This window comes from Cololabis saira, chromosome 2, assembly GCF_033807715.1.
Source record: "Cololabis saira isolate AMF1-May2022 chromosome 2, fColSai1.1, whole genome shotgun sequence".
Taxonomy (NCBI): domain Eukaryota; kingdom Metazoa; phylum Chordata; class Actinopteri; order Beloniformes; family Belonidae; genus Cololabis; species Cololabis saira.
Window position 1 is genome coordinate 53,427,579 of NC_084588.1, and position 26,351 is coordinate 53,453,929.

Genomic DNA, 26,351 nt, shown 5'->3' on the forward strand with positions numbered 1-26,351 from the left:
ACTCATTCTAGCATAATTAAATTAAAAAAGCTGCCTTGTATATGTCTTCAAAACACAAACAGTTTACCGTATTTTCTGGACTATAAGCCGCACCTGTATATAAGCCGCATCCATTTTATTTAAAAAAAAAGATATGCAAGCCGCAGATATTTATGTAGTTAGATTAGATATTTACTACATGTACAGAACCATTTTGAACTGTAAATGATGTACATGTTTGTACCTAAATAGATCCTTTTCTAACAGTGTCTTTTAATACGGCAGCAACTTTGCTGATTAAAACGGGACAGAACCAAGAGAAAATAACCGGTATTTATTTATCTATTTATCTGTTTGAAATCTGCTTCTACTTCTATCTGCTAAAGAAGAAGTAGCGTATTCTTCTTTGCATTTATTTTGTCTTAGTTTTGATTCTAATTCTGGTTAGAGCGCCCCGAGTGGTGAAAGAAAAATCCACAGAATATCTGCACCTTTGTATAAGCTGCATGGTTCAAAACCTATGAAAAAAGTAGCGGCTTATAGTCCAGAAAATACGGTATGTATTTACCATCTTTATCTAAATTAGAGGAAATAAAACTTGCAAATTTAGGAGGGAAGGGCCATGTATCTAAATATTACAATATACTAGTCGCACATAGTACTGAATCAGCAATAGATAAATTAAACGCTTGGAAAATGGATATAAAAGAAGATATTGATGAATTAGATTGGAATGATGCATGTTTAAAAGCTCAAAAACAAACCATAAACACAAGGTCTGGACTACTCCAATACAAGTGGTTAATGAGAGCGTACATAACCCCAGTCAAACTCCACCATATGAACGCTAACATTCCAGATGACTGTACAAAATGTTTGAATGAGAAGGGAACATTATTTCATTGCTTGTGGGAATGTGTGAAGATCCAAAACTTTTGGAAGGATGTTATAAATGGTTTGTCAGAGATGTTTAATGCTGAACTCCCACTAAATGCCAAACTGTGTGTGCTTGGAATAAACACAAAGAACTTCCTACACACGTCAAAGCAATATACAGTTCTGGACTCTGGACTTGTTCAGGCCAGGAGAGCTGTTGTTGCACTGTGTTGGTAGAGTATGGATGCTCCGACATTGAGAATGTGGATAAGGAGCTTTCTGGCTGTATCGGACTGGAAAGACTAACGTACATTGCTAAAGGAAAACGAAAGGACTTTGCTGAACTCTGGGAACCGTATATGAACATTATGACGGATGAAAGTGCAAGATTTGCCTGAAAATAACTTGTAAATATTGTGGAAAATATCTTTTTTTTTTTTTTTTATTTATTTATTTTATTTTTCCTCCCTGATTGGTTATTTCCATATATTATTTATATTTCAATTGAAAATGGTGCAAGCTAAGTGTATGTGTGTCTATGTAATGTATGTGTAAATGTTGTATGTCTGAAAAACTAAAAAATGTTAAATGTTGTTTAAAATGTTAAACAAAAACATGTTATGAAAGAAAAAAAAAAAAAAGCTGCCTTGTACAGAGCCGGATTAAATAAATGGACTACACTAGGCAGACTGTGTTTTTTGGGCCCCCCTCCATCAGGGCCCGAGCACTTACAGTGCGAAGGCCCTATTGTATCTGTAGGAATTATTCTTTCTTTATTCTTTCTCCTGACGAAATGAGGGCCTTTTCCCCCCCTAAACGTGCCCAAAAAGTCACCAAATTCTGCACCAAGCCAGGCCTGGTGATAAATTTGATATTTCATGGTTTGCATTAATGGGCGTGGCCTAACGGCTCAACAGCGCCCACTAGAAAACTTTGTGCCTCAAGCCCCACAATACGGTTTGACGTACATTCACGAAAATCAGTACACACCTGTATCATGTCACAACTTAAAGAAAAGTCTCTTGGTGCCATGGCCGAAACCGAACAGGAAGTCACCCATTTTGAATTAATCGTATCATTTTGGCGCAATTTATGCCATTCCTTCAGCAGTTAATTCAGCCCGAACCGTAACGTGCACCCAGGTGTGTTATACATCAAAATGTGCGTCTCCATCCTGCGACAACACGCATTACTTTTCTCTTTCAGAAGTGTTACCGTGGCGACGCTAGATGCCAAAAAGCGCCCCCCCTTCATCTGATTGGTTCAGACAGAAAAAACTTTGTGTCTCAAGTCCTACAATACGGTTTGACGTACATAAACGAAAATCGGTACACACCTGTATCATGTCGCAACTTAAAGAAAAGTATTAAAAAAAAAAAAAAAAATTTGGGCCCCCCCTGCCAATCAGGCCCTAGGCACATGCCTAGTTTGCCTTTGCGTTAATCCGGCTCTGGCCTTGTAGGACTAAAGCACAGGATAGAGCTGAAACTACAGCGTAGACTGGACGAACGAGGAAGTCAGGAGAGTTTTAGCGCTTCATTACCAGCCCTGCCCTCTCTGCTGAACCACACTACAGTAAAATAGTTCACGCTCCGTCTACCTGGACTCATCTCTACAGCGTGTGTACGTGCGTGTGTGTCGGTCCCAATCCCTAATGAGTTCATGTTTCAGATCGTGTTAAGACTGCACGCACCTCTCTGCTGTAGCACTGAAATTCTGGGTTTTGGTTGAGTACAAAACCACTCAAATTTTGTATAAAGCACAAAATTATTTACTTCCTAGTAATATACAAAAAATGTTTAGTAATAGTTAGAGAAATAACAGGCAGAAAACAGGTGAATCGTTCAGTTGCGGCTACAAACACCAAAAGTGGCACACATACTCCTTAGGGGTTGCTCTTTTGATAAAACTATTGTGCCAAAAAAACCACACACAAAACCTCTAACAATACTAAAGTATACACTGCCATCCATTTTACCAGTGTCAAACATAACAAAAAAAACTAAAATTTTGCAGAATATTAGGATTCTGGGACTGATGGGCTCAAATTAATGCCATAAGTATTTTTTATCTGTAAATAAACTTTGTACTTGTAGAAATATTTTGTGCGTGTGCAAAAAATATTTCTACTTGCAAAAAATATTTGTACTTGTAAAAATATTTTGTGCGTGTGCAAAAAATATTTGTACTTGCAAAAAATATTTGTACTTCTATATACAAAGCTACAAACTTTTTTTCAAAAGCTACAAATTTAGATTCTACATAGTGAAAAGGTTATGATTCAACACCAAGATCATTCCAATACGACAACTCTATTGGATTTTATTGCGAAATGCAATATTACTGTGTATTCGATGGCGGCCATCTTGAAAAAAGGCTGCCATCTTTTTTTTTTCTGGCACAATGGTTTTATCAAAAGAGCAACCCTTAAGGATTATGTGTGACAATTCTGGTGCTTGTAGCCACAACTGAACGATTATTCCTGTTATTTCTCTAACTATAATAGAGAAGGAGGATATGAGCTAAGAGGGAGATGGAATTTCAAACAATCGATTGTACATACTACGGTACTCTGAAAAGCATGAGTGTATCTGTCCATGGGTGAAGCTGTGGAATAAGTTACCTGACAACATCAAAGAAAGTACAAATATTGCACAATTCAAAAAAAAATTTAAAAAAAATACTCTGGATATTTATAGACATGGTGGTATATAATCACGATTTAGGGGGCAATTGAACTGAATCTCTGGTATTATGTTTGGTATTAGCTGTGTGTGTATTTACATGTATAGGTGGTAGGCATGTGTGTACGTGTGAAAATCTATGTGTATATGAGTATGTGCACTCTGTATATGGGTGTAGATGCATGGATGTATCAATGTGTATGTGTGCAAACTGTATATACGCACGCTATATATGATTTGATGGTATAAAGGTTAGGGCACCTATAAGCTTGTTAGCTTCAGCCCTAACCCTTTCAGACCTGTGTACCCTTTTTTTGTTTTGTTGGAAGGACTTTTTTATTTTTTGCTGATTGAAATAATCAAACTCAAACTCAAACACTAGTTATCGTGCAGCATCTGAAGGAGGTGGAGACAGGCCAACTGCAGTTTCATGCCAATCCTTTAAAGACTACTCGCAGTAATTGAAGATGGGGGACCAGTTTTTATTTCAGATAAAACTTCCGGCCTGTTTTCCAGAGAAAAAGGAAGCGGCCGGCTTCCTTTAAATAAAAGAGTATTTATGTTGAGAGCTGATAACGGCAGCGTTCAGCTCAACACCATCTGACTGCAGCTGATTAGAAACAGACGTCATATTTCCTCCCACATTTAAAATAAGCCAATCAGCAGGTTTAGATGTTCATTTTAAGATGTAAACAGAGATATTTGAGTCACGGTGAACGGTGTTGATAAAAGGCAACGTGTAGCTTGTTAATGTTAATTAATTAAGAATTAAATGCTCTCAAAAAAACATTTAATTCAAAAATGTAGTCAAGAAAGCTCTTAATGTTCTTTTGCACTTCATATTCTGTGTTGCCATTTGTTCAGCTTAATACTCATATTTTCATGATCATGTGTACAGTAATCTTTTTTATCTTTTTTTATTATTATTATTTATTATTTTTTCATTTATGTTCTACATGCAATTTTTATGATTTATTTTTATTTTTATGATTTTATATCCTCATAAGGATTTTGTTAAATGTTATTAGGTGGGGGCTCCTCATAAGCCTACTGGCTTGCTCGCTCCTCCCTGCACAGTTTCTTTTAACTGAACTTACTTGTGTAATGTTCTTTTTTTATGTTATGTGCTAAATAAACTAAACTAATGTCAAACAGCAGCAGAAATACGGGCGGGTGAACTCAAGTGTGTACCTTTATTGAGGTAAAGCGCCTGTGTGCAGACGGCCGGGTCTCCTCTGGTCACGTCCTGGTGGCTGTTTCTGCAAAACAAAACCAGAACAAGCATAAATGGTGAGAGGAACTGATGCCCACTAACATTCACAGGGCTTAAAGGTTCCAGTTTACGTATAAACAGCCCACATTAGCTCAAATTAGCCCACATTAGCTCTCACTGGGACTGTTTGACCAGCACACAAACCACTGCATTCGGCGTTAACCACTCGCGGCACATATTCAATTCAATTCAATTTATATAGCGTCTAATACAACAGATGTTGTCTCTAGACGCTTTCCAGAGATCCAGAACATGAACATAAACATAAACATAAACCCCCGAGCAATTATTATATAAACAATGGCAGGTAAAAACTCCCATTATACATAGGAACCAAAAGCTCACTTTGCTCGGCTCAGTGGGAACTAGGGTTAGGGATCGATTCAAATGTCAAGAATCGATTCGATTCCGATTCTTAAGATTCAGAATCGATTATCAAGATTTGATTCGATCCGATATTGATTTGGGTTAGTGTTATTAAAACAGTTTTTTCAGCTGTTGCATGAATTATATGACTGTAGTTCTGCAACATATTAATACTAGTATTATACTGAGATTCAACAGCAAGTATTGCAGCTAATGATGCTGTAAGGACCAATCAGCTCCCAGAATGCTGATAGAACTGAAACAGAAACATCGTGGGTCAGAATTACCAAACAGATCCAGGAGGAAACAGAGACGGAGGAAAACAGTTTTATTTTTTCCCCATTTATGAGCATTTGGTTTTTAACATTTATGCAAATGTAACCCCAAGACAGTATATAAAGCAAAGAAATATAGACAATTTATGCAATTATAACTGAAAACTTTAATGTTTTCATACCTTTAAACATATTTAAAGGCAAAAACATGGCACCATTTATTCTCCTGTCCAACAAAATATTCCTGTTTTGGGCATAAACAAAAAAGTACCAAAAGTTGTAATGTAATGATGGAAAAAAAAACCTTTTTTTTTTTTTTTTTTTAAATCGATCTTTAGACATATGAATCGATTTTTAGGAATTAATATGAGAATCGATTTAAAATCGGAGAATCGATCTTTTCAACACAGGCTCAGTGGGAACTGATCGCCGTGTCGTCCTGAAGCTAAAATCTACCTGAAATCTACACCAGAGTTAATAAGTCATAAAAAGAGGACCCAAGTTCTTCCCCATATATGAGAGATTACACCATAAAGACAGCATTTACTGCTAAAGGTGGCTCTAAAAGTAAAACAAAAGCTTTTTTCTTCTCTAAATGTGACGCAGTCCCCCTTCAGTAAAATAAAGAAAATCACTGTATCTGTCAAAGGGCTGAACATCTGGAACATTTACTGTCCTGTAAATATCAAATCATGTTGTACACCATTCAGCCTTAAACGACTTTATAAAAAAGTAAGTAATTTCTCGCTATGGTATGGAAAATTAAGTTTGCCAACTTCTGTACTGTTATATTTTGCCTTTTGCATAATGCACTACTTTTTATTTTTGCTATGATGGGAAATTTAAGTTTATTTTGGGGTTTTGAGCTCTGTGCCTTTCTTTATTTTGCTATGATGGGAAATTTGAGTTTACTGATAATTCATTTCAAAGTCTTGAGCTTTGCTCTTTTGTATTTGCTGTAACCAATGGAAGGTACCAGTAACAGGTAGGTAAATGTTTTCTCTTGGTGGTGACACATACGTTCCTGTTCCTGTTCCAGCTAAACACACCTTGTGTGGGTGACAGTCACCTATGACTGGCTCCAGAACCATCTGATGTGTTAATATCAGCCATGAAACTAGTCTCAGATGGGTTTTCATGACCTCCAGATTCCTCTCTGGGCTCACCGTCATCTACAAGTGAGAGTGTGAATGTCGTTGTTCTTTTGCCGGAGGTGAGACGTGGGCGAGAGTTACGTGCAGCTCTGCTGCAACAAAGACCCCGTTCCTCTTTCACCGTAAACAGAGAGGGGGCAGGTATCTCATTTCCACTTTAAAGGAAACAGAAACCTAATGAAAGCCACTATTGCCCCACGCAGTCCCTTTAACAGGATATGCAGAAATAAAAAGCCCATCCTGGAAACTCCATCCCCGGCGAGGAGGAACCCACCGCCTCAGAACGCCAGGAAGGTTTGAGTTTGTGGCTGAAATGACTCACCGGGGAAAGTGAAAAGACTGATATGACCTTTGTTCCTGAATTATTCAGGTTTTAAATCCTTAAATCTTCCACTCATTTCTTATAACTGCGTCATAAGATCATATTTTAACATGATTTTTTTATTTTTTCATTATCATGATCATAAATATTATCATTACATTTAACAATAGCCTCCAAAATCACATTTCAATCAAGGGCGTTCTGATTTCCACTTTAATAAGTTCAATAAGTTTATAGATTTCTAGAAACTTTGAGACCTAAAAACAAAAACTTCATGAGATCAACAAACAGATGAATGAATTATTAAATCATTATCACTATGATTTACTTATAGCCAAACAACGAGCAGATTTTGGGAATCAGGTTTTTTATCTCACACCTCGTCTTTGCCAGACTCTGCAGTGAAAGTGAAAACACTGATATGACCTTTTTTTCATGAATTATCCAGGTTTTAAATCCTTAAATCCTCCACTTTCATTTCCTATAACTGCATCCTGAGATCATATTTCAACATGATTTTTTTTATTTTTTCATTATCATGATCATAAATATTACTATTACATTTAATAGACTCCAAAATCACGTTTCGATCAAGGGAGTTCTGATTTCCACTTTAATAAGTTCAATAAGTTTATAGATTTCTAGAAACTTTGAGACCTAAATACAAAAATTCCATGAGATCACCACACAGATGAATTAATTATTAAATCTGGGATAAGTAATGGATGTGCTGAAACATTTTATCATCTTGTGTAATCTCCTTGAAATTATTATTTTGTTTTTGTTTATCTGGTTTGTTATTTAGTTGTTTATTTTTTGTTTGTTTCTTAATTATTAAATTGTACTTTATCGTTTTTCATATATCCGATCATATTTCTTTTGTGTAAATTCTTTGTAATTTTTCTTTAATTTCTATCATTTATAAATTTCTAACTGCTCATTTGTATATTTTGTTTTTATAAGTATAATATTAAATTTTATGTTAACTATAGGTGGAGGTGCCTGATAAACTCTTTGAATTTTCGCCTCTTCCTGCACTTTAAATTTGTAAAGTTGGTACTTTTATGTGTGTAATGTTTAACTGTGCAAATAAATAAATAAATAAATCCTTATCACTATGATTCATTTATAGCCAAAAAATGGGCAGATTTTAGGAATCAGGTTTTGGCTCTGCACCAGTTTTTTTATCTTACACCTCATCTTTGGTGCATCCTTGGACATTTTAATGTTTTCTCAAAGTGCACCGACTCTGTCCAGTGGAGGTGTGGAGGTGGAGGAGTAGAAGTGTAGAGTTGTGGACCAGACCACCCATCTACCTGGGTATTTCAGAGCATGTTCAGTCATGTTCCTTCACCCCGACAGAGTTCAACTTCCCTCCCTTTTCCCTGACGCTGCTGATTTAACAGCCTTTAACACAGTAGGAGATGGAAATGTGACCACCCAGACGGTCTGGCCCACTTCCAGTCTCAAACAGGGAACTAGGAACTTCAGAACCTGCAGCTTCTTCATTCTCAGTCGCCCGTCTTTTTATTCCCCATCAGACGTCTAACCGGAGCTGCAGGACTGGCCGTTGCCTCTGCTCATCATCAAAGACTGTGTTTCCAGCATCAATAACCCTTTTAAAACCTGAATATGATCAATAACCCGGTTACACGGCCATGTAAACACCAATAACCCCTTTGAATAACCTGAATTTGCTCATATTCTGGTTTTTAAAAACCCGAATATGAGCCCTGGGTTACTCCTTTTAAACCTGAATATTGGGTCATGTAAACGTAACGGAATATCCCCATCAAACGGAACAGGAATCTGTTTTCTGCACATGCTCTGTTCACAAGGAATCCTGGTCTTTTGAGTCCAGGAAGTTCTTCTAAACACGGAGAAACAAGACCAGGAGGAGACTAATCACTTCATAAATGTAATGAAGGATATGAACATTTCTGCATTTGTAGACGCTAGAAAGTACCGGGATAGAAGATTTACAAGAAGGAGAGAGAAAAGTTGAAGCAGCATTTGTTTGGAATTTGGATACAGGAAGAAGAAGCAGAAATGACGGGAATTGCGTCATCATGTTCTCCGTGCGTCGCTGGTTTGATCCAGATATCCAGAATGATTAATTACCGTGTAAACGGAATATTCTGAGTTAGGGCTGTGCAATTAATCGATTTTAAATATAAATCGGATTTATTAATCAAGACGATGTTAAAAAAAGGAAAATGGATTTTCCTTTTTTGCAGCTGCATTACAGACAGAGCTCGTCTAGTCGTCTTTGTTTGGTCAAGAACATTGTAAATGTTGTCACTTTACTAAACTCAAGGAGGATTTACAGGATCTTTCAATTGCACTTCATTCCCAATAGGGACATTTGTTTGCTATTTTTCTTTAAAAATAAATATAAAATATTTGAAACTATTTATTCCTTTGACTTTTGTAGTTTTACCAAAAAAATCGGAAATCGGGTTTTCAGAGAGAAAAAAAAAATAAAAAAAATCGGGATTTTATTTTTGTCCAAAATCGCCCAGCCCTATTCCGAATGTTTCCGTAAACGGAATTTTAGCAATAATCCGAAATTTGACTGCATGTAAACGTAGTGAAAGTCTCTCTCGGTCCTTCCTGTTCCACCTCAGAATTAGAAGAGGCTCCTACAGGATCCAGCAGCTCCTCCATCCAGCCATATTTGTGTTAATCATCTCCATTCTTTCATGGAGTGTCAGCGTAACAGGATACCGGTACTGCCTGTACCTGCCGTGATGAAACACTGCGGTTGTAGATTCAGATGATAATCATATCATTGCCTCACACTTCCGCTGCAGCAGGTCATGCACTACGTTGTGATGACAAAAGGCTGGTTATGATCAGCTGTGACTAAAGCTGCAACACCTTGTGCACACTGAGGGGTTGGGTATCCGGTATAACCTCATGTTGCCTCATGAGTCCTCAACGCTGAATCAGTGGAATGGAGCAATGTCTTTGAGTGACTAAATCCACTTTTTTTATGCTCAAGCTCTTTCATCCTGAGTTGCACTGATAAGGCTTAAAGTGCATTACGCTGCCGGCTCGAGGCCGTTCTGCCCGTCAGCCTTCAGGGGAACGTGGAAATGAACCGATATCACCGCACAGAAATAAACCAGTTCACAGGCTGGTGGAAAATAAATAAATAAAATAATCCCCCATTGTATATGGATATAGAGTTGTATCATATGTACAGTATTTGTGTATCTATATCTCTATTAATATATACTGATTTATAGTTATATGTAGATATATAGATTTATAGTAATTTTTATGTATATAATTGGAGGTAAATATATGAACCAGTGTATATATATAGCATATCTACTCTTATATAGTTATTCAAGTATATTTTTATACCATTGCTGTCTATTGTTCTCTATTATATTGTAGTATTATAGTAAAGTAATGATACAATACTATGCATTATAAATACTTCTAATTCTGGGCGTTGTTTTGTTTTCTTTTGCTTGCTTTTGACTATATTTATAATTAGTGCCACGGCTGCAGCAAGAGGCACTCCTCCTCCAAAGCTATGCATTGGAGGAGGAATACTATTGTTATCCTGCGGGTTTCTTTTTCTTATTACCGTATTTTCTGGACTATAAGCCGCTACTTTTTTCATAATTTTCAACCATGCGGCTTATACAAAGGTGCAGCTATTCTGTGGATTTTTCTTCCACCACTCGGGGCGCTCTAACTGGAATTAGAATAAAAACTAAGACAAAATAAATGCAAAGAAGAATACCCTACTTCTTCTTTAGCAGATAGAAGTAGAAGCAGATTTCAAACAGATAAATAGATAAATAAATACCGGTTATTTTCTCTTGGTTCTGTCCCGTTTTAATCAGCAAAGTTGCTGCCGTGTTAAAAGACACTGTTAGGAAAGATCTATTTAGGTACAAACATGTACATCATTTACAGTTCAGAATCCTTCTGTACATGTAGTAAATATCTAATCTAACAACATAAATATCTGCGGCTGAAAGATCTTTTTTTTTTAAATAGAGCGGATGCGGCTTATATACAGGTGCGGCTTGTATATCTTTTTTTATTGTTTTTTTACAAATAGAGCGGGTGCGGCTTATATACAGGTGCGGCTTATAGTCCAGAAAATACGGTATTATTCATTTTCCGGACAGATTTCGGTTCGCTACTCCTCCTACAGCTTTGAGAAAACGCGAAAAGTAAAAACGTAGAAACGTGCGCCTTAAGCGGGAATCTTGTGCTATGACTTTCATTAGCGATAAAATGCATTGGGAAAACTTTGGGGCCTCACCACTCACATATCGTTATTCAAAAAATTCTGAACCGATTTAGAAAGTTGTAGGCCCTGAATTTAACTACAGTCCTGTGGATTTTCAGAGAGATTGCACAAATACTTTTTGCACGAAGTGCAAAAAAATTTCCAAATTTCCAAACTATTGGGGAACTAATGGGGAACTCATTAGACATAAAAAAAACCTTTTTTCTGAGTCACGTATCTTTCTCATACTTGCACGTAGAACTGTCATTCAAACTTCAAAACGGAGGAAAACTTCTCTTCTCTCTCCAAACCTGAAACAGTTTTTTCCTAAAATGTACATTTTTCAAGCTATGAGCGCTCAAGCGAGGACTGGAAATCACTTTTTTGTCAAATTTAGAGTGAAGCTCTAATTTTTTAGAGTGAGAGAAACAGTCAAAAAATGATTTATTTTTTATTTTTTATTTGTAACTCGAGCTCACGGCCAAACCGTAAAAGGTAGACAGATACCTTTTGGTCAGAATGTAGACATACGTGTTGGGATTCATAAAATGTGACTTTGACAGGCGGGGTATGCACAAAATTCAAACGGGGGGGCTAACGGCCACGCGAATTCCTGCCTCGGTCTCCATTGACTGCAATGTAATAAAAAAATAAAAAAGTTTTCTTCAAAAAAATATCACTTTGTTTTCGAGCTACCGTTACTAACACATTTTAAGGAATATCTGAATAAAATTAAGATTGTCAGAATCTGCCGGGTTCTGTGTCTCTCACGATGTCTTTGTTTTTCTGCTAGGAGCTACGGTTTTCTCACAAATCGGAGTTATTTGAGAACTTCTCACAAGGCAAAAGCTGGGGTTTTCTCAAAGCGAACCCGGGACATTCCTCATGTCGAGGTTCTTGTTGCCCCTAGCAACCAGAGCTCAGCTGTTGACTGATTAGACTGAGCCAGAACTGGTCACATGACCCAGTCAGTAAAGACTTAATATTCATCGATTTCATGTGACGTCACACAGTACTCGCAGCGCCATCTTGAGGACCGACTTCCAACATGCCGTCTATCTGTTGTGCCGTGGGATGCGACAATAATAAGTCTAAAAAAACGGGATTGACCTTTTACCAGTGCTTTAAGTGGGCCGTGGGATATTGTGATATTTAAATGTTCTTCTATTTTCTTCCTGTCACTCGTGTTGAAAGCCGGTTGAAAGCGCTGTAGGAAACAGTCATGATGAGGCTGATCCAGTTAGTTGAAATGAGAAGTTATCTATGATTCCTCCTCATTTCACCACAAAAACCACAATAAAGTGGCAGAAAGAAATAATATCCTATTATTATATAGGTCCCGGAACATCGGACGGGAGGGAGAGAAAAGGTCCTGTAAGTGGGGAAAAAAACAACATTAATGCCGCGTTCCATTTGTCCTCGGAAGTCAGAATTTCCCAGTTCGCAGTGGGAATTTTCAACTGGAACGCCCCTCGAAGTGGGATTTCCTACTGGGAAAGTGGGAGAAGCTTCACCACCCCCGAGTTACCATTCCAAGATGGCTGCCTTTCCCAGTTCCCAGTTCCGATTTCCGAGGTAAATGGAACGCGGCATTAATAACTACGTGTGGTGACGCAATCAAACAGCAAACAGCGTGGAATGAGCGGCGTGTTCGTGGTGTTAAATGCAGCAAACATGTCAGCATGTCAGATCATTACTTGGATGTGGGGAAAAAGCAGAGGACACGAGAAATGATCCAGGCTGAGTTGGATTTGGGAAACGGCTTGGAGCTTCGCCGGTGTATGGAGAAGGATTGTGGACCAGGTAGATATATATGTCCACAAATCTGGCAGGTTTTTGGCAGACTGGAGTGGAGTCAGTAATTGATTAGCTATTATATACGGATCGAAACCTAAAGTGTCAATTTTCTGTAGATACCGTTGCTGTTCTTCGGGAGTTAAGTGAGTTATTAGGTGAGACGTCATATTGGGTGCGCGACGTGAAGGTCCTCGGTCGGTCCTCAAGATGGCGCTGACAACAAAAAATGTCACGTGACTGAAACCCATGAATACTTTAACCTGGAAAATGGAGAAATCTGAACCCTGACCTTTTGACCTTAGTTGATCAACAGTCCTGCTGGGAACCGGTTCATGGGATATATATGTATATTATTATTATACATATAAATATTTACATTTGTATATTATATATACAAATTAGCCCCTCCCCTTCTTCTGATTGGCCGATATGTTATAGTCCAATATCTTTTGAATGGTTTGACATAGAGAGTCATGGGTGGTGTCATTGGACTCAGTATAGAGTCCTTGACCTTCATTGGTGCAAATTAGCCCCGCCCCTTCTTCTGATTGGTTGTACCTATTTTCTGCTATAACTTTTGAATGGTTTGACATAGAGAGTCATGGGTGGTGTCATCAGACTTAGTTTTGAGTCCTTCACCTTTATTGCTTGCAAAATGTACACCAATGTGCAGCAGCCCGCCGTGGCACTCTCGAAATTTCTGCGAGGAAATTGTCTAGTATATACATATAATTGAGTATTATATCACTGTATTGAACAGTTATTAAAGTAGGTATGGGTGTTTTATAAGTAAGCTTATTGAAACTCGTCTTATTATATGTAAGATGTAAGATTCAGAGGTAGGACTGGATAAGTGGTTACTTCATTCCTACCGTGTATTCTGTTTTTTAACTTTTTTGTACTCTTTTTTTTTTTTTTTTATCCCAAAAATCAAAATCAAATCAATTTAACGCAAATAAAAATAGATTTTCCTTCACATGGGAGGCCTGCGGTGGCGCTGATGTCTTACCCCGTGTGGCGGGAGCAGCGGGCGTGGCTCCAGCCGCAGTACGGATCCCTGGACAGGATACAATCCTGGCAGCTGTTTCCATAGTGACCACAGTTCCCCACGTCCAGCTGGACCAGCTCACTCCTCGTACTGACGTAGAGCGTTTTCTGCAACGAAGCAAAGAAGGGTTTACAGAAGGACGAGGTTCCTCCCGTTTCTCTGGAAGGAACGGTCCGGCGCTGGTTGAATATTTGTGTCATCACTCACGGTGGGCGGGTGGAGGGCGAGGCCGACGACGTGGGCGCTCTGCTGGAAGGGCGTGAACTCAGCAATGGTAAACGAGCGGTTTTCACTCCGCACCACCTTGTGAATCCTTCCATCGTCTATTTAAGGACATAAAAAGAAAAAGGAGGATGTTTATTCACATCTGAACCCCCACACATATCTAAACCCGACACGATGAGTCTTCGGTTTTATCTCATCTGTGTAAACCTCCCATAAACACGCAGTTACATGGAATATGACTTTTGAAAACTCATTTGTAATTAGGCCTGTGTTGAAAAAAATTGATTCTCCGATTTTAAATCGATTCTCATATTAATTCCTAAAAATCGATTCATATGTCTAAAGATAGATTTAAAAAAAAAAAAAAAAAAAAAAAATTTTTCTTCATCATTACATTACAACTTTTGGTTATTTTTTTTGTTAATGCCCAAAAAAGGAATGTTTTGTTGGACACGAGAATAACTGGTGCCATGTTTCTGCCTTTAAATATGTTTAAAGGTATGAAAACATTAAAGTGTTAGGTTATAATTGCATAAATTGTGTATATTTCATTACTTTATATACTGTCTTGGGGTTACATTTGCAAAAAATGCTAAAAACCAAATGCTCAAAAATTAAAAACCAAAATAGACCGAAAATGGAACAAATAAAAACGGAATGTGGGAAAAAGTAAAACTGATTTCCTCCGTCTCTGTTTCCTCCTGGATGTGTTTGGTAATTCTGACCCACGATGTTTCTGTTTCAGTTCTATCAGCATTCTGGGAGCTGATTGGTCCTTACAGCATCATTAGCTGCAATACTTGCTGTTTAATCTCAATATAATACTAGCATTAATATGTTGCAGAACTACAGTCATATAATTCATGCAACAGCTCAAAAAACTGTTTTAATAACACTAACCCAAATCAATATCGGATCGAATCGGATTGTGATAATCGATTCTGAATCTTAAGAATCGGAATCGATTCTTAATATTTGAATCGATTCCCAGCCCTAGTTGTAATATTAATTAATTATCTGCTATCAATACCACAATTTATATTTATGAAATTCTTACTATTAATTTGTGCAACCTTTAAGTATGTCAAGTTGTTTCTTTTTTTCTTTCATATTTAACAACGAGGTTCCAACTGAGTTCAAGGGAATTTATACGTTTTTTTACTTACTTTTTCGAGCATAAGATGCTATTATATTTATTAATTCTCGTCTACTTTGTTTACGATGGTACATTTATTACTTAGTGATTATTATTATTCCTTTTTATGTTATTGATTTATTGTTCTGCTGTTTTATTTTTTTTTTTTGCTCTGGACTTTAAGAAGCAGAGAACTTCTGTCGTTAATTGGTCATAAAACACAATCTTACCCTCATCATGTTTTTCTTAAATGGACCTAAACATTACTAAACTAAACATTCACGGAGCGAGGGGGAGAAACTGAATCCTGAGATTCCTGAACCTCAGTGACTTCGGCCTCGGCTCACTGCAAAAACTCAAAATCTTAAGAATATTTGTCTTATTTCTAGTTAAAATGTCTTATTTTTAGTCAAAAAAAATCTCATTGCACTTAAAACAAGAGTCACCACCAGAAAATAACTTGTTATTTGACAATTTTCACCTGTTTCAAGTAAATTTTCACTTGAAATAAGTAGAAAAATCTGCCAGTGGGACAAGATTTATCTTCTCATTACAAGCAAAAAAAACTTGTTCCAATGGCAGATTTTTCTATTTATTTCAAGTGAAAATTTACTTGAAACAGGTGAAAATTGTCAAATAAAACAATAAAACAAAATTTTGTCGACTTTGACTTTTTTTCATAAAATTTTTGACTTTTTTTCTCTCGACATTTTGATATTTTTCTCAAATTTCAACTTTTTTCTCGTCATTTTTCTCAACATTTCGAGAAAAAAAAGTCGAAATGTCATTGGAAAAAACAACAATTTTCACCTGTTTTAAGGAAATTTTCACTTGAAATAAGTAGAAAAATCTGCCAGTGGAACAAGATTCTTGTTTTAAGTGTAATGAGATTTTTTGACTAAAAATGAGACATTTTAACCAGAAATAAGACAAATATTCCTGGTAAGATTTGGAGTTTTTGCAGAGCAGCTCTCTGAAGTCTGCAAGGGCGTCGGGGGCTCGACTGGACAGAAAGTGTTTTTGTTCCCCCCCAAAGCTCTGCTGTGGCCCGTCTGTGAACTTCCACCCACTCCCAGGAACAGAAGCGTCTTTCATCAGTTTGAGGAGCGGTTAATGACTCCTCCACTTCAGGACCGGAGCTCCAGCTGGGGAGCTGCGTTTCCACCAGCACCGTCAATGTTTCACTGATGTTTAACAAAGGAGAGAGAAATAATCACAGTTTGTGTGTCAGCAGCTTAAACACACCGTGTTTCTAATATTAGATCTGATTGTTTCGTTAAACGTGCGTTGACGGATCACACGACTAACAACCTCCGTCTCTGCAGTTAATCCTCGTGGGAGTTACTCGTTAATTCTGCAAAGTCATTTTAAAACTCCCAGTAAATCATACGAGGCGTCACAAGACAACTGCACATTATGTAGGTCAGGAGTTGATGACCTAAAACCAAAACCAATAACATCCGTCATTTACCGCCGTCAGCTTTTCTAGCAAGTTCTGGCGTATAAAAATGAACTTTACTTGTGTCACGACGGCTGGTTGTTGGATCGTTAAGGGAAACATTTAAACTCAGACTGAATATCGTCGTCTACGAACCTTTATCACCGGAGGAAAATAAGATGAGACGCAACGAAAATAATGGTCAATATAACGATAATTAAATATATAATGCAATATCGTAGAGGAATAAAAACGAGACTAAAATGTAGATTACAAAATAAAAACTCTGCTAAAATGTGTCTTCATTTTCATTGACCAAAACGAGACGAAATGTTCTAACAAATATCCTTAATAATCCTTAATGTCCATTTTTGAAGTCGTTTCCTCTGGTTTAAGAAAACAGAATGTGTCGTTGAAAAAGAAAAAGACGGGGAGAAATGCAGAAAAATAAATGTTGTAAACTCAAATTAGAGTCTTCTGTATCTGGAATGAATTAATTCTTGAGTCTATAAGGTAACAAAAATATAATAATAAGATAACCTTGTTTGAATTGTAAAATGGGTTTGTAAATATAATCTTTGACTAAAATAAGACTAAAATGCTCAGACATTTTGTCGACTGAAACTTGACACGACTAAAAGGAGAATGAACGTGACTAAAACTAATAAAAACTAAAATGATCTTGACCCAAAGACTAGACTAAAAATTGAAACAGGCTGACAGAAACACTAGATCACACCAAGATCACGCCCTTAAACGCAGGACTTTTACAACATTTTTCTGCTGTATATCAGAATAAAGAGGTTACTGGAAACTGCATAGGGCTGGGCGATATATCGAGATTTTAATATATATCGATATATTTTCAAACGCGATATGGTACGAGACAATATCGATTATAAAATTTTTTATTTTTGACAGGTTAGTTTTCCTGGCACAAGATCTGTAAAATGTACAGTAGTTGACTTGTTGTAATTATTTGAGATTTGCTCAAAGAGATGCAATATCTGTTTACATGTTTTATTTGAGATTTGCACAAATGTTTTGTTATTTGCACAACTGTCAACCTCAGTGAAAAGTCTGCCTGTTACTGTCTACATTGTATTAATTACAGTGTATTTTAATTTAATTGTTATGCAGGAAAGGGATTTGTTTTATTTTATTCAAGAAGCATTTTTATTCTAAATATGCAGGCAGTTTATTTTTATTTCATGTGTTTTATACATGTTGATATTGTGCAGACCTCTGTTAATAAAGGAACCTGTGTGACATTTGGCACGAGGCTTTGTATTAAAACTGACTGTTTTATTAAGGGTTTGCCTCAGAAAAAAAGAAGCTAACAAAGATGCTAACAGAGATACTAACAGAGATGCTAACAGAGATGCTAACAGAGATGCTAACAGAGATGCTATGCCATAATACTTTGGGGGAAACCCCAATTATGGCACAGAAAAAATATGGATATATATAGAGTATCAACATTCAGCTAGAAAATAGAGATATGACTTTTGGTCCATATCGCCCAGCCCTAAAACTGCACCTTTCCTAACCATCATCTTGATTTATTTCCCTACTCACCCAGGCTGAGGAAGATGACGGTGTGAGGATGGGAGGCGTCCACGTGGATGTGAGTGTAGTTGTGGTGACTGACGAGCAGAGGGTGGGAGTTGCTCACAGGCATCACCCACCGCTCCATCTCCGACGCCCTCTGGACGCTCCCCAGGACGTCCGAGGGGAGCTTGGTGCTGTCGGAGACGCACTGAGGGAACAAGCACAAACCGATGTTCCTGAACAACGTTACAGGAATGAAGTGGTGGCTGAATCTGAGACCCGTGTGAACGGCTCGTACCGTCCTCGGGCGCTCCATCGGTTTTCCTGGTGTGGAGTCTTTAAACGGGGACGTGGAGAAGATGTCGTCAATGTCTCCTATAGCGTACATGCACATAGCACTCATGCCCCTGAAATCAGAGGAGTCACAAGTATTCAGATTACTCAGGTAGATGTATAGATACTAGAGTTTACAAATACTCCCGTAGAAGTTGAAGTATCAACTCAAGTTTTTTACTCAAGTAAAAGTATAAAAGTACTGGTTTCAAAACTACTTAAAGTATAAAAGTAAAAGTAATGTAAGGGGGAAAAAAGCCATTAAGGACAAAAGCCATTGAAAATGTAAGTATTAGGGCCAAACTAAGACGAAAAAAAAATTGGAAATTAGGAGAATAAAGTCGTAAAATAATGAGAATAAAGTCGTAATAGAATAAAGTCGTAACATTACGAGAATAAAGTCGTAATATTAAAAGAATAAAGTCGTAACATTACGAGAATAAAGTCGTAAATTATGAGAATAAAGTCGTAACATTACGAGAATAAAGTCGTAATTTATGAGAATAAAGTCGTAATATTACGAGAATAAAGTCGTAAAATTACGAGAATAAAGTCGTAATATGAGAATAAAGTCGTAATTTATGAGAATAAAGTCGTAATATTATGAGAATAAAGTCGTAATTTATGAGAATAAAGTCGTAATTTATGAGAACTCTAACTAAACAGGAAGAGCATCTTCTCCCTGTGTTAAAATGAGGAATATTGAGCATCTTGTGAAGTTATATTTATATATGTATAATATATTTAATATTACGACTTTATTCTCAAAATATTACGACTTTATTCTCGTAATTTTACGACTTTATTCTCAAAATATTATGACTTTATTCTCGTAATTTCCATTTTATTTTGTCTTAGTTTGGCCCTAATACTCCGTCGTAAAAATGAATGTATCTTAGTATAATGTAAATATATTAAAGAAGCATATATGTGTACTATTGAGCATTAACATGTGTTAATATAAATATATTAAAGAAGCATATATGTGTACTATTGAGCATTAACATGTGTTAATATAAATATATTAAAGAAGCATATATGTGTACTATTGAGCATTAACATGTGTTAATATAAATATATTAAAGAAGCATATATGTGTACTATTGAGCATTAACATGTGTTAATATAAATATATTAAAGAAGCATATATGTGTACTATTGAGCATTAACATGTGTTTCAGAGAGCAGCAGATATGATGACTAGTTTCCTATAAGTATTGTAATGGTGCAAAAAGTCAAACGTTCATGTTCATGTTATCATTTATCCTAACCTTTATTGGAATGTACATCCAAGTTTAGTTGCAGGAATCTGAGGGAACGGATGTAAGAACAAAACTGGACAAGAACATCTGAAACAACCACAACCAAATTCACTCTATCCGGATGGAGCAATTTAACTGGATAGTTTTTATTAAAGGCCCAAATGAAATAGAGTAACGAGGCTGTTTTTAAAATGTAAGGAGTAAAAAGTACAGATAATTGTGTGAAAATGTAAGGAGTAAAAGTAAAAAGTCGTCTGAAAAATAATTACTCCAGTGAAGTATAGATAACCAAAATTTCTACTTAAGTAAGGTAACAAAGTATTTGTACTCCGTTACTTGACACCTCTGCCTGCAACAAGGAACCGCAGAAATCACATGAGCCAAGCTGGTGTTTAAGAATTAAAAAAAACCCAGAGCAGACGGGAAACCAGTTGAGAAACAAAGACGAAGTTCAAACTCTGAACAAAAAGCACAAGACTGCAGAAACATCCTCATCACTAAAATCACACGGCCAGAGAAGGTTTCCTCTCCGTCAGCGGTCGGGTTTCTCTTTCATGATCGTGCATGTTTGTTTTTAGTAGCTAGCATAACAACGGACTCCACTGAACTGCATAAAAGGGGAAAGGAAAGCTGCCCGGTCGGGTTTTTCTTTGTTTTCTATCAAACAGAATCCAGTAAACAGTGCAACGCCTTTAAACACGGGACTCAAGCGAGAAGAGACCAGTCATTCTGGATTGTTTTTTGGGAAATAACCATTAATAGTCACACCAAAAGTTGAATAATGTTGCTCATCTGAGGGGAGCAGCAGCTGGCCTACAGGTTTACTTCACGGTTTCCTTTCTCACCACTCGTTTCTGAAGAGAGCGTAGACCTTGGCCTCCTGCCACGCGTCTGCGTGCACCGTGGCCACGTCCACCAGCTCGGAGAAGTGCTGCCGGGTCTCGGGGTCTCCGCAGAAGAGCCGGGCTTTCATCTGGGACGTCCAGCAGGACTGCAGGTTGTTCTTGGGTCCCCCGACGTCCGACTGGAAACCAAACACACACACATCATAGCAGTGAAGAAGGAGACGCGCGTGTATCGATGAGTCAAAGTGATTGTGGTTTACACATTTCCTGCTAGATTACTCATCGAAACCACTGGTCTCCAACCTTTTCTGAACCAGGACCGGTTTAATGTTTGACAATATTTTCACGGCCCAATCTAAAGCTGTAACTGATAAAAACTAAATAAAATGACAAGATCAGCATTAAAAACTGTGGGATTTTTGCTATAGTAATAATAATAATAATAATAATAATAATAAACAAAAATAATAAAACATTTTCGAAAAAATAAAATAATGGAAATTGTAAATTACCTTTTAGTATTTCTATAAATGTGTTTTTATGTCTAATTAACGTTATTTAAAGCCAGGCTTTTATTTTATTTGTTATATATTAAGGAGACCGATGTTTAGTGCTTTTATTTTGAAAGCGTCTCGCCGAGACCTTGTAAACATCCGGCGCTTCGGACTTTAACAGTAAAAGTTTAACGGCAGTAGAAAGTGTGTCTGCTAAGTGTTGGGAATGCTAATGTGGAGCCTAACTGACACAAGAATCACCTGCTGATCAGGATTTGTTTTCTTTGCAAATGTTATGCCGTATTTATGTCCAGCTTGAGTTTGGTTGCCATGGTTACTCATGTATTGTGGTTAACGGTAGCTTTATTACCGAGCAGCAGCTGCGTCGGCCTGTATTTAAGTTAAATGAAACTTATATGAATGTAGAAAGACTAACTCTATTTTATTTTATTCTTTTACAGCTGTGTTTGCAGTGTATTTACATCCAAGGAATAAAAACATTGTGAACCATCAGTTTGAGAGTCATCCACCATCAGTTGGGGCTACAGAAATGATTTTTTCTCTGTGCGGCCCGGTACCAGAACACCCCCGGCCCGGTACCGGGCCGTGGCCGGGGGGTTGGGGACCACTGCAAAAAAACCACAAGTGTCCAGCTCTGCAGTCCTCACCATGCAAACCTGGCTCACGAACGGGAGCCACATCTCGCTGTAAAGTTCCCTGTCTCTGTTTTTCTGCTTGAAGAAAGCGTAAACTCTGTCCTGCAGGGGATCGTCCGGCCGTCTGCTGAGCGTCAGCCCCACGTAGTACTCCTCTGCAGAACCGCACACGTACAGAACATTGATTATTCTCTGAGCATTAACAGATAAACAGTGGCTGAACGAGTCTGGCAGCGTGCAGTCACCTTTGTCGTGGTTGGCTGGTCGGACTCGGGCCGCCCCGAACTTGTGGAGGCCGACAGAACCCTGGGCTCCGGAGAACGTGACGTACAGCTCCGTCGCTCCTGGTGACTCTGGGACACACACATTTATTGATAGGATTCTAGACAGATAGATGATACGATTATAGATACAGGACTGTCTCAGGAAATTAGAATATTGTGATAAAGTTCTTTATTCTCTGTAATGCAATTAAAAATACAAAAATGTCATACTTTCTGGATTCTAATAATTGTTACACTTTGACCCTTCAGCGCAAAAAATGTGCATTTCATAAAGTAACTATAAAACATAGTCAACAGATATAAAACATACATTAATATTATATTCTACTTTCATTGAGCTATTTTTTTTCACCTACATCTGACCTAATTATTGATATCAAATATTCATGATTTTTTAAAGATTTTAACTGTTTAAATGCCAGGTTTTTGTCATGATGCCACCATGTTTTTAGATGAAAAAAAACAGAAAAAAATGTATTATTTTCAATATACTACATGCAAAGTACAGGACTGTCTCAGAAAATTAGAATATTGTGATAAAGTTCTTTATTTTCTGTAATGCAATTAAAAAAACAAAAATGTCATACATTCTGGATTCATTACAAATCAACTGAAATATTGCAAGCCTTTTATTATTTTAATATTGCTGATTATGGCTTACAGTTTAAGATTAAGATTCACAGAATATTCTAATTTTTGGAGATAGGATATTTGAGTTTTCTTAAGCTGTAAGCCATGATCAGCAATATTAAAATAATAAAAGGCTTGCAATATTTCAGTTGATTTGTAATTAAATCCAGAATGTATGACATTTTTGTTTTTTTAATTGCATTACAGAAAATAAAGAACTTTATCACAATATTCTAATTTTCATAGATAGATAGATAGATAGATAGATAGATAGATAGATAGATAGATAGATAGATAGATAGATAGATAGATAGATAGATAGATAGATAGATAGATAGATAGATAGATAGATAGATAGATAGATAGATATTAACTTACCTGCAACAACAGAGTGTTCTCCTTCCTTTATCTCAAAGTTCCATATTTTATCATTTATATGTTGCAGTTTCTCAGAAACACACACGGGTGAATCTAACGTCACATTCTGTGGGGGGGATAAAGAGATAGAGATAATTACGATTCAGTAGATTCACGTGGTTTTCAATAGGCCTGTGTTGAAAAAAATCAATTTTCCAATTCTAAATCGATTCTTATCTCTAAAGATCGATTTTTTTTTATTTATTTATTTTTTTTCTTCATCATTTTCTCCAGGTGAACTTTAATCCCAGTAGTCGGACACAGTTTGTCATGACACTTCTGAAAAATGCTGGTCCTTCGTGGTAATATGTGTGTGTGGTGACAGAATAAATTAGATAAGCTAAAATGATTTGTTTACTGCATGAACTGTTGCAATTTCTCTCTTTTTTTGCACTTTAAATGGATATTGAAAGGCCTGTTTGAGTTATTTATATCTTAGTTATTTCTAGGCCTGTGTTGGAAAAAATCGATTCTCCGATTTTAAATCGATTCTCATATTAATTCCTAAAAATCGATTCATATGTCTAAAGATCAATTTAAAAAAAAAAAAAAAAAAAAAATTTCTTTCCATCATTACATTACAACTTTTGGTATTTTTTTGTTTTTGCCCAAAAAAGGAATATTTTGTGTGGACACAAGAATAACTGGTGCAATGTTTTTGCCTTTAAATATGTTTAAAGGTTTGAAAACATTAAAGTTTTCAGTTATAATTGCATAAATTGTCTATATTTCTTTGCTTTTTATACTGTCTTGGGGTTACATTTGCATAAAATGTTAAAAACCAAATTCTCATAAATGGGGAAAAACTAAAAGCGATTTCCTCCGTCTCTGTTTGCAGAACTACAGTCATATAATTCATGCAACAGCTGAAAAAACTGTTTTAATAACACTAACACAAATCAATATCGGAATCAAATCATATCGGATCGAATCCGATCGTGATAATCGATTCTGAATCTTAAGAATCGGAATCGAATAGATTCTTGACATTTGAATGGATCCCCAGCCCTAGTTTTCAAATGTCTCCGGTTCTCAGAGATGAAGATGTTGTGACACCGAAGAGGAACCGGCCCCAGGAAGCGTCAGCGTCCTACCACGTCGCAGCACTTGGTTTCCTGGCCGTTGTTTCCGCACACGAACAGCTCAGCCTCGTCCCTGCGGTGAACCACTCTGACGCTGTAGTCGCAGCCCTACATGAACACATGAAGAAATGACAGAGTGATGTCCTTCATACGTTTGGAGCGGACAGACAGATCCAGCTGTGATTTACTGCTTTACCTTGTCCACTTTGCTGCTGCAGGGCTTCAACACCAGCTTCTTTTCTACGGGGCTCTGTGAAGAGACCACACTCGGGACTGTTACTTTTTCCCTGTTTTTTACTTTACTTTTTTTATTTGCACCATAAAAGAGAAAAACAAAAACAACAACTAACAGACAAAAGTATGTGCGGGAGAGGTTAAAGAAACCCTGCATGGGCTTATAAAAAGCACCTCCCCAAGGAAATAAAAGAATTGACAAATAAACCAACAACAATCCACATCTAACATACTGTAAAATAAATGTTTAAGAGTCTTGATTTAACAGAATATTTTTAAATCTTAACTTAAACATTTTGATAGAAGAGGAAGATTCAACAATGAACTGATAGGAATTCCAGATTAAGGAGATTATAAACAAAAGAAAACTGGGAGTGTAGTCGATAAAAAGGCGGATGAAGTTTATTACTGTGTCTTGTGTTGTCAGAATAAACCTGAGAGTTGCTGTCAAGAATTCATGAAAAGATTTGGAAAGCAAGTGGGAAAGATGGATACATTTATAAATAAATATGCATGATTGAAGTATGTTTATATCGTCTACTGACAATATGCAAAGTTTCCTAAACAGAGGGACAGATGGAGACAAATAATTAGAGAAGGTGGCTAATCTAAAACATTTCTGCTGAGTGATTAATAATTTCTGTAAATTAGAAGAATCAGTACTGGCCCAAACAATATTACAATAACTGAGATGTGGATACATTTAAACTGTAATAAAGTATGTTTAAAGAACTCTGCGATATAAAAGCACTAATTTTTCTGATGATACCAACTGATTTCCCCGTTTCACTTTCCATCCCCCCTAAGCTGCGACAGGAACAGTGTTCTCAGAATCAGAATCAGAATACTTTATTAATCCCAAAGGGCAAGGTTCTCTACCTGTTCTGGGTTCTGAGAGTTGAAGACGTTCACGTGGGTTCGTCCGACTGATATGACGTTGTCCATCTTTCCCAGGATCACCTGTACCGGCGCCTGGTGTCCAGGTAAAGGTAGCCCTTTAGCTGCAGTTTCTACAAGGAAAATACGGTTTAAATCACACCTGTCATTGTGACGGGACATGCATGACAAGAAAAAACACTTTAGACAAAAACTAAAATGTCATCCATTCTGGATTCATTACAAATCAACTGAAATATTGCAAGCCTTTTATTATTTTAATATTGCTGATCATGGTTTACAGCTTAAGAAAACTCAAATATCCTATCTCAAAAAATTAGAATATTCTGGGAATCTTAATCTTAAACTGTAAACCATAATCAGCAATATTAAAATAATAAAAGGCTTGCAATATTTCAGTTGATTTGTAATGAATCCAGAATGTATGACATTTTTTTTTTTTTTATTGCATTACAGAAAATAAAGAACTTTATCACAATATTGTAATTTTCTGAGACAGTCCTGTACATTTCTGGTCATTTATCTTGCTGTGTCACACTACAATGTTTTTCTTCACGAAATACCACAAAAGTACCTCAACATTTACCAGATTAATGTGCAGCATGACTCTTCTTATGACTGAAAGCACATGACATTCACAAAATCCCAAACAAGCCCAGATCACCACCCATCCACCACCGTGCTTTGCAGCTGACACTTCTGTTTGTCTGCCAGATAGATAGATAGATAGATAGATAGATAGATAGATGTACTTTATTAATCCCGAAGGAAATTTAAGAGTGGTCAACTGCTCACAGAATCAGTCACACACACAACTAGTATAAAAGTAAAGATAA

The 26,351-nt window shown here is 36.8% G+C and overlaps 1 protein-coding gene across 1 annotated transcript in view; it reads right to left on the bottom strand.

Moving 5' to 3' along the window:
- LOC133418325 (semaphorin-7A-like) overlaps positions 1-26,351 on the bottom strand; it is a 34,451-nt gene that overhangs the window by 5,334 nt on the left and 2,766 nt on the right. The window contains exons 2-13 of the mRNA XM_061706911.1: positions 25,498-25,628; positions 24,581-24,634; positions 24,397-24,492; positions 23,264-23,369; positions 22,217-22,324; positions 21,984-22,126; positions 20,822-21,000; positions 18,680-18,788; positions 18,409-18,589; positions 14,240-14,355; positions 13,994-14,139; positions 4,731-4,798 (exon numbers count right to left, since the gene is read on the bottom strand). Coding sequence (XP_061562895.1) covers positions 4,731-4,798; positions 13,994-14,139; positions 14,240-14,355; positions 18,409-18,589; positions 18,680-18,788; positions 20,822-21,000; positions 21,984-22,126; positions 22,217-22,324; positions 23,264-23,369; positions 24,397-24,492; positions 24,581-24,634; positions 25,498-25,628 — 1,437 coding nt within the window. The remainder of the gene's footprint in view (positions 1-4,730; positions 4,799-13,993; positions 14,140-14,239; positions 14,356-18,408; positions 18,590-18,679; positions 18,789-20,821; positions 21,001-21,983; positions 22,127-22,216; positions 22,325-23,263; positions 23,370-24,396; positions 24,493-24,580; positions 24,635-25,497; positions 25,629-26,351) is intronic.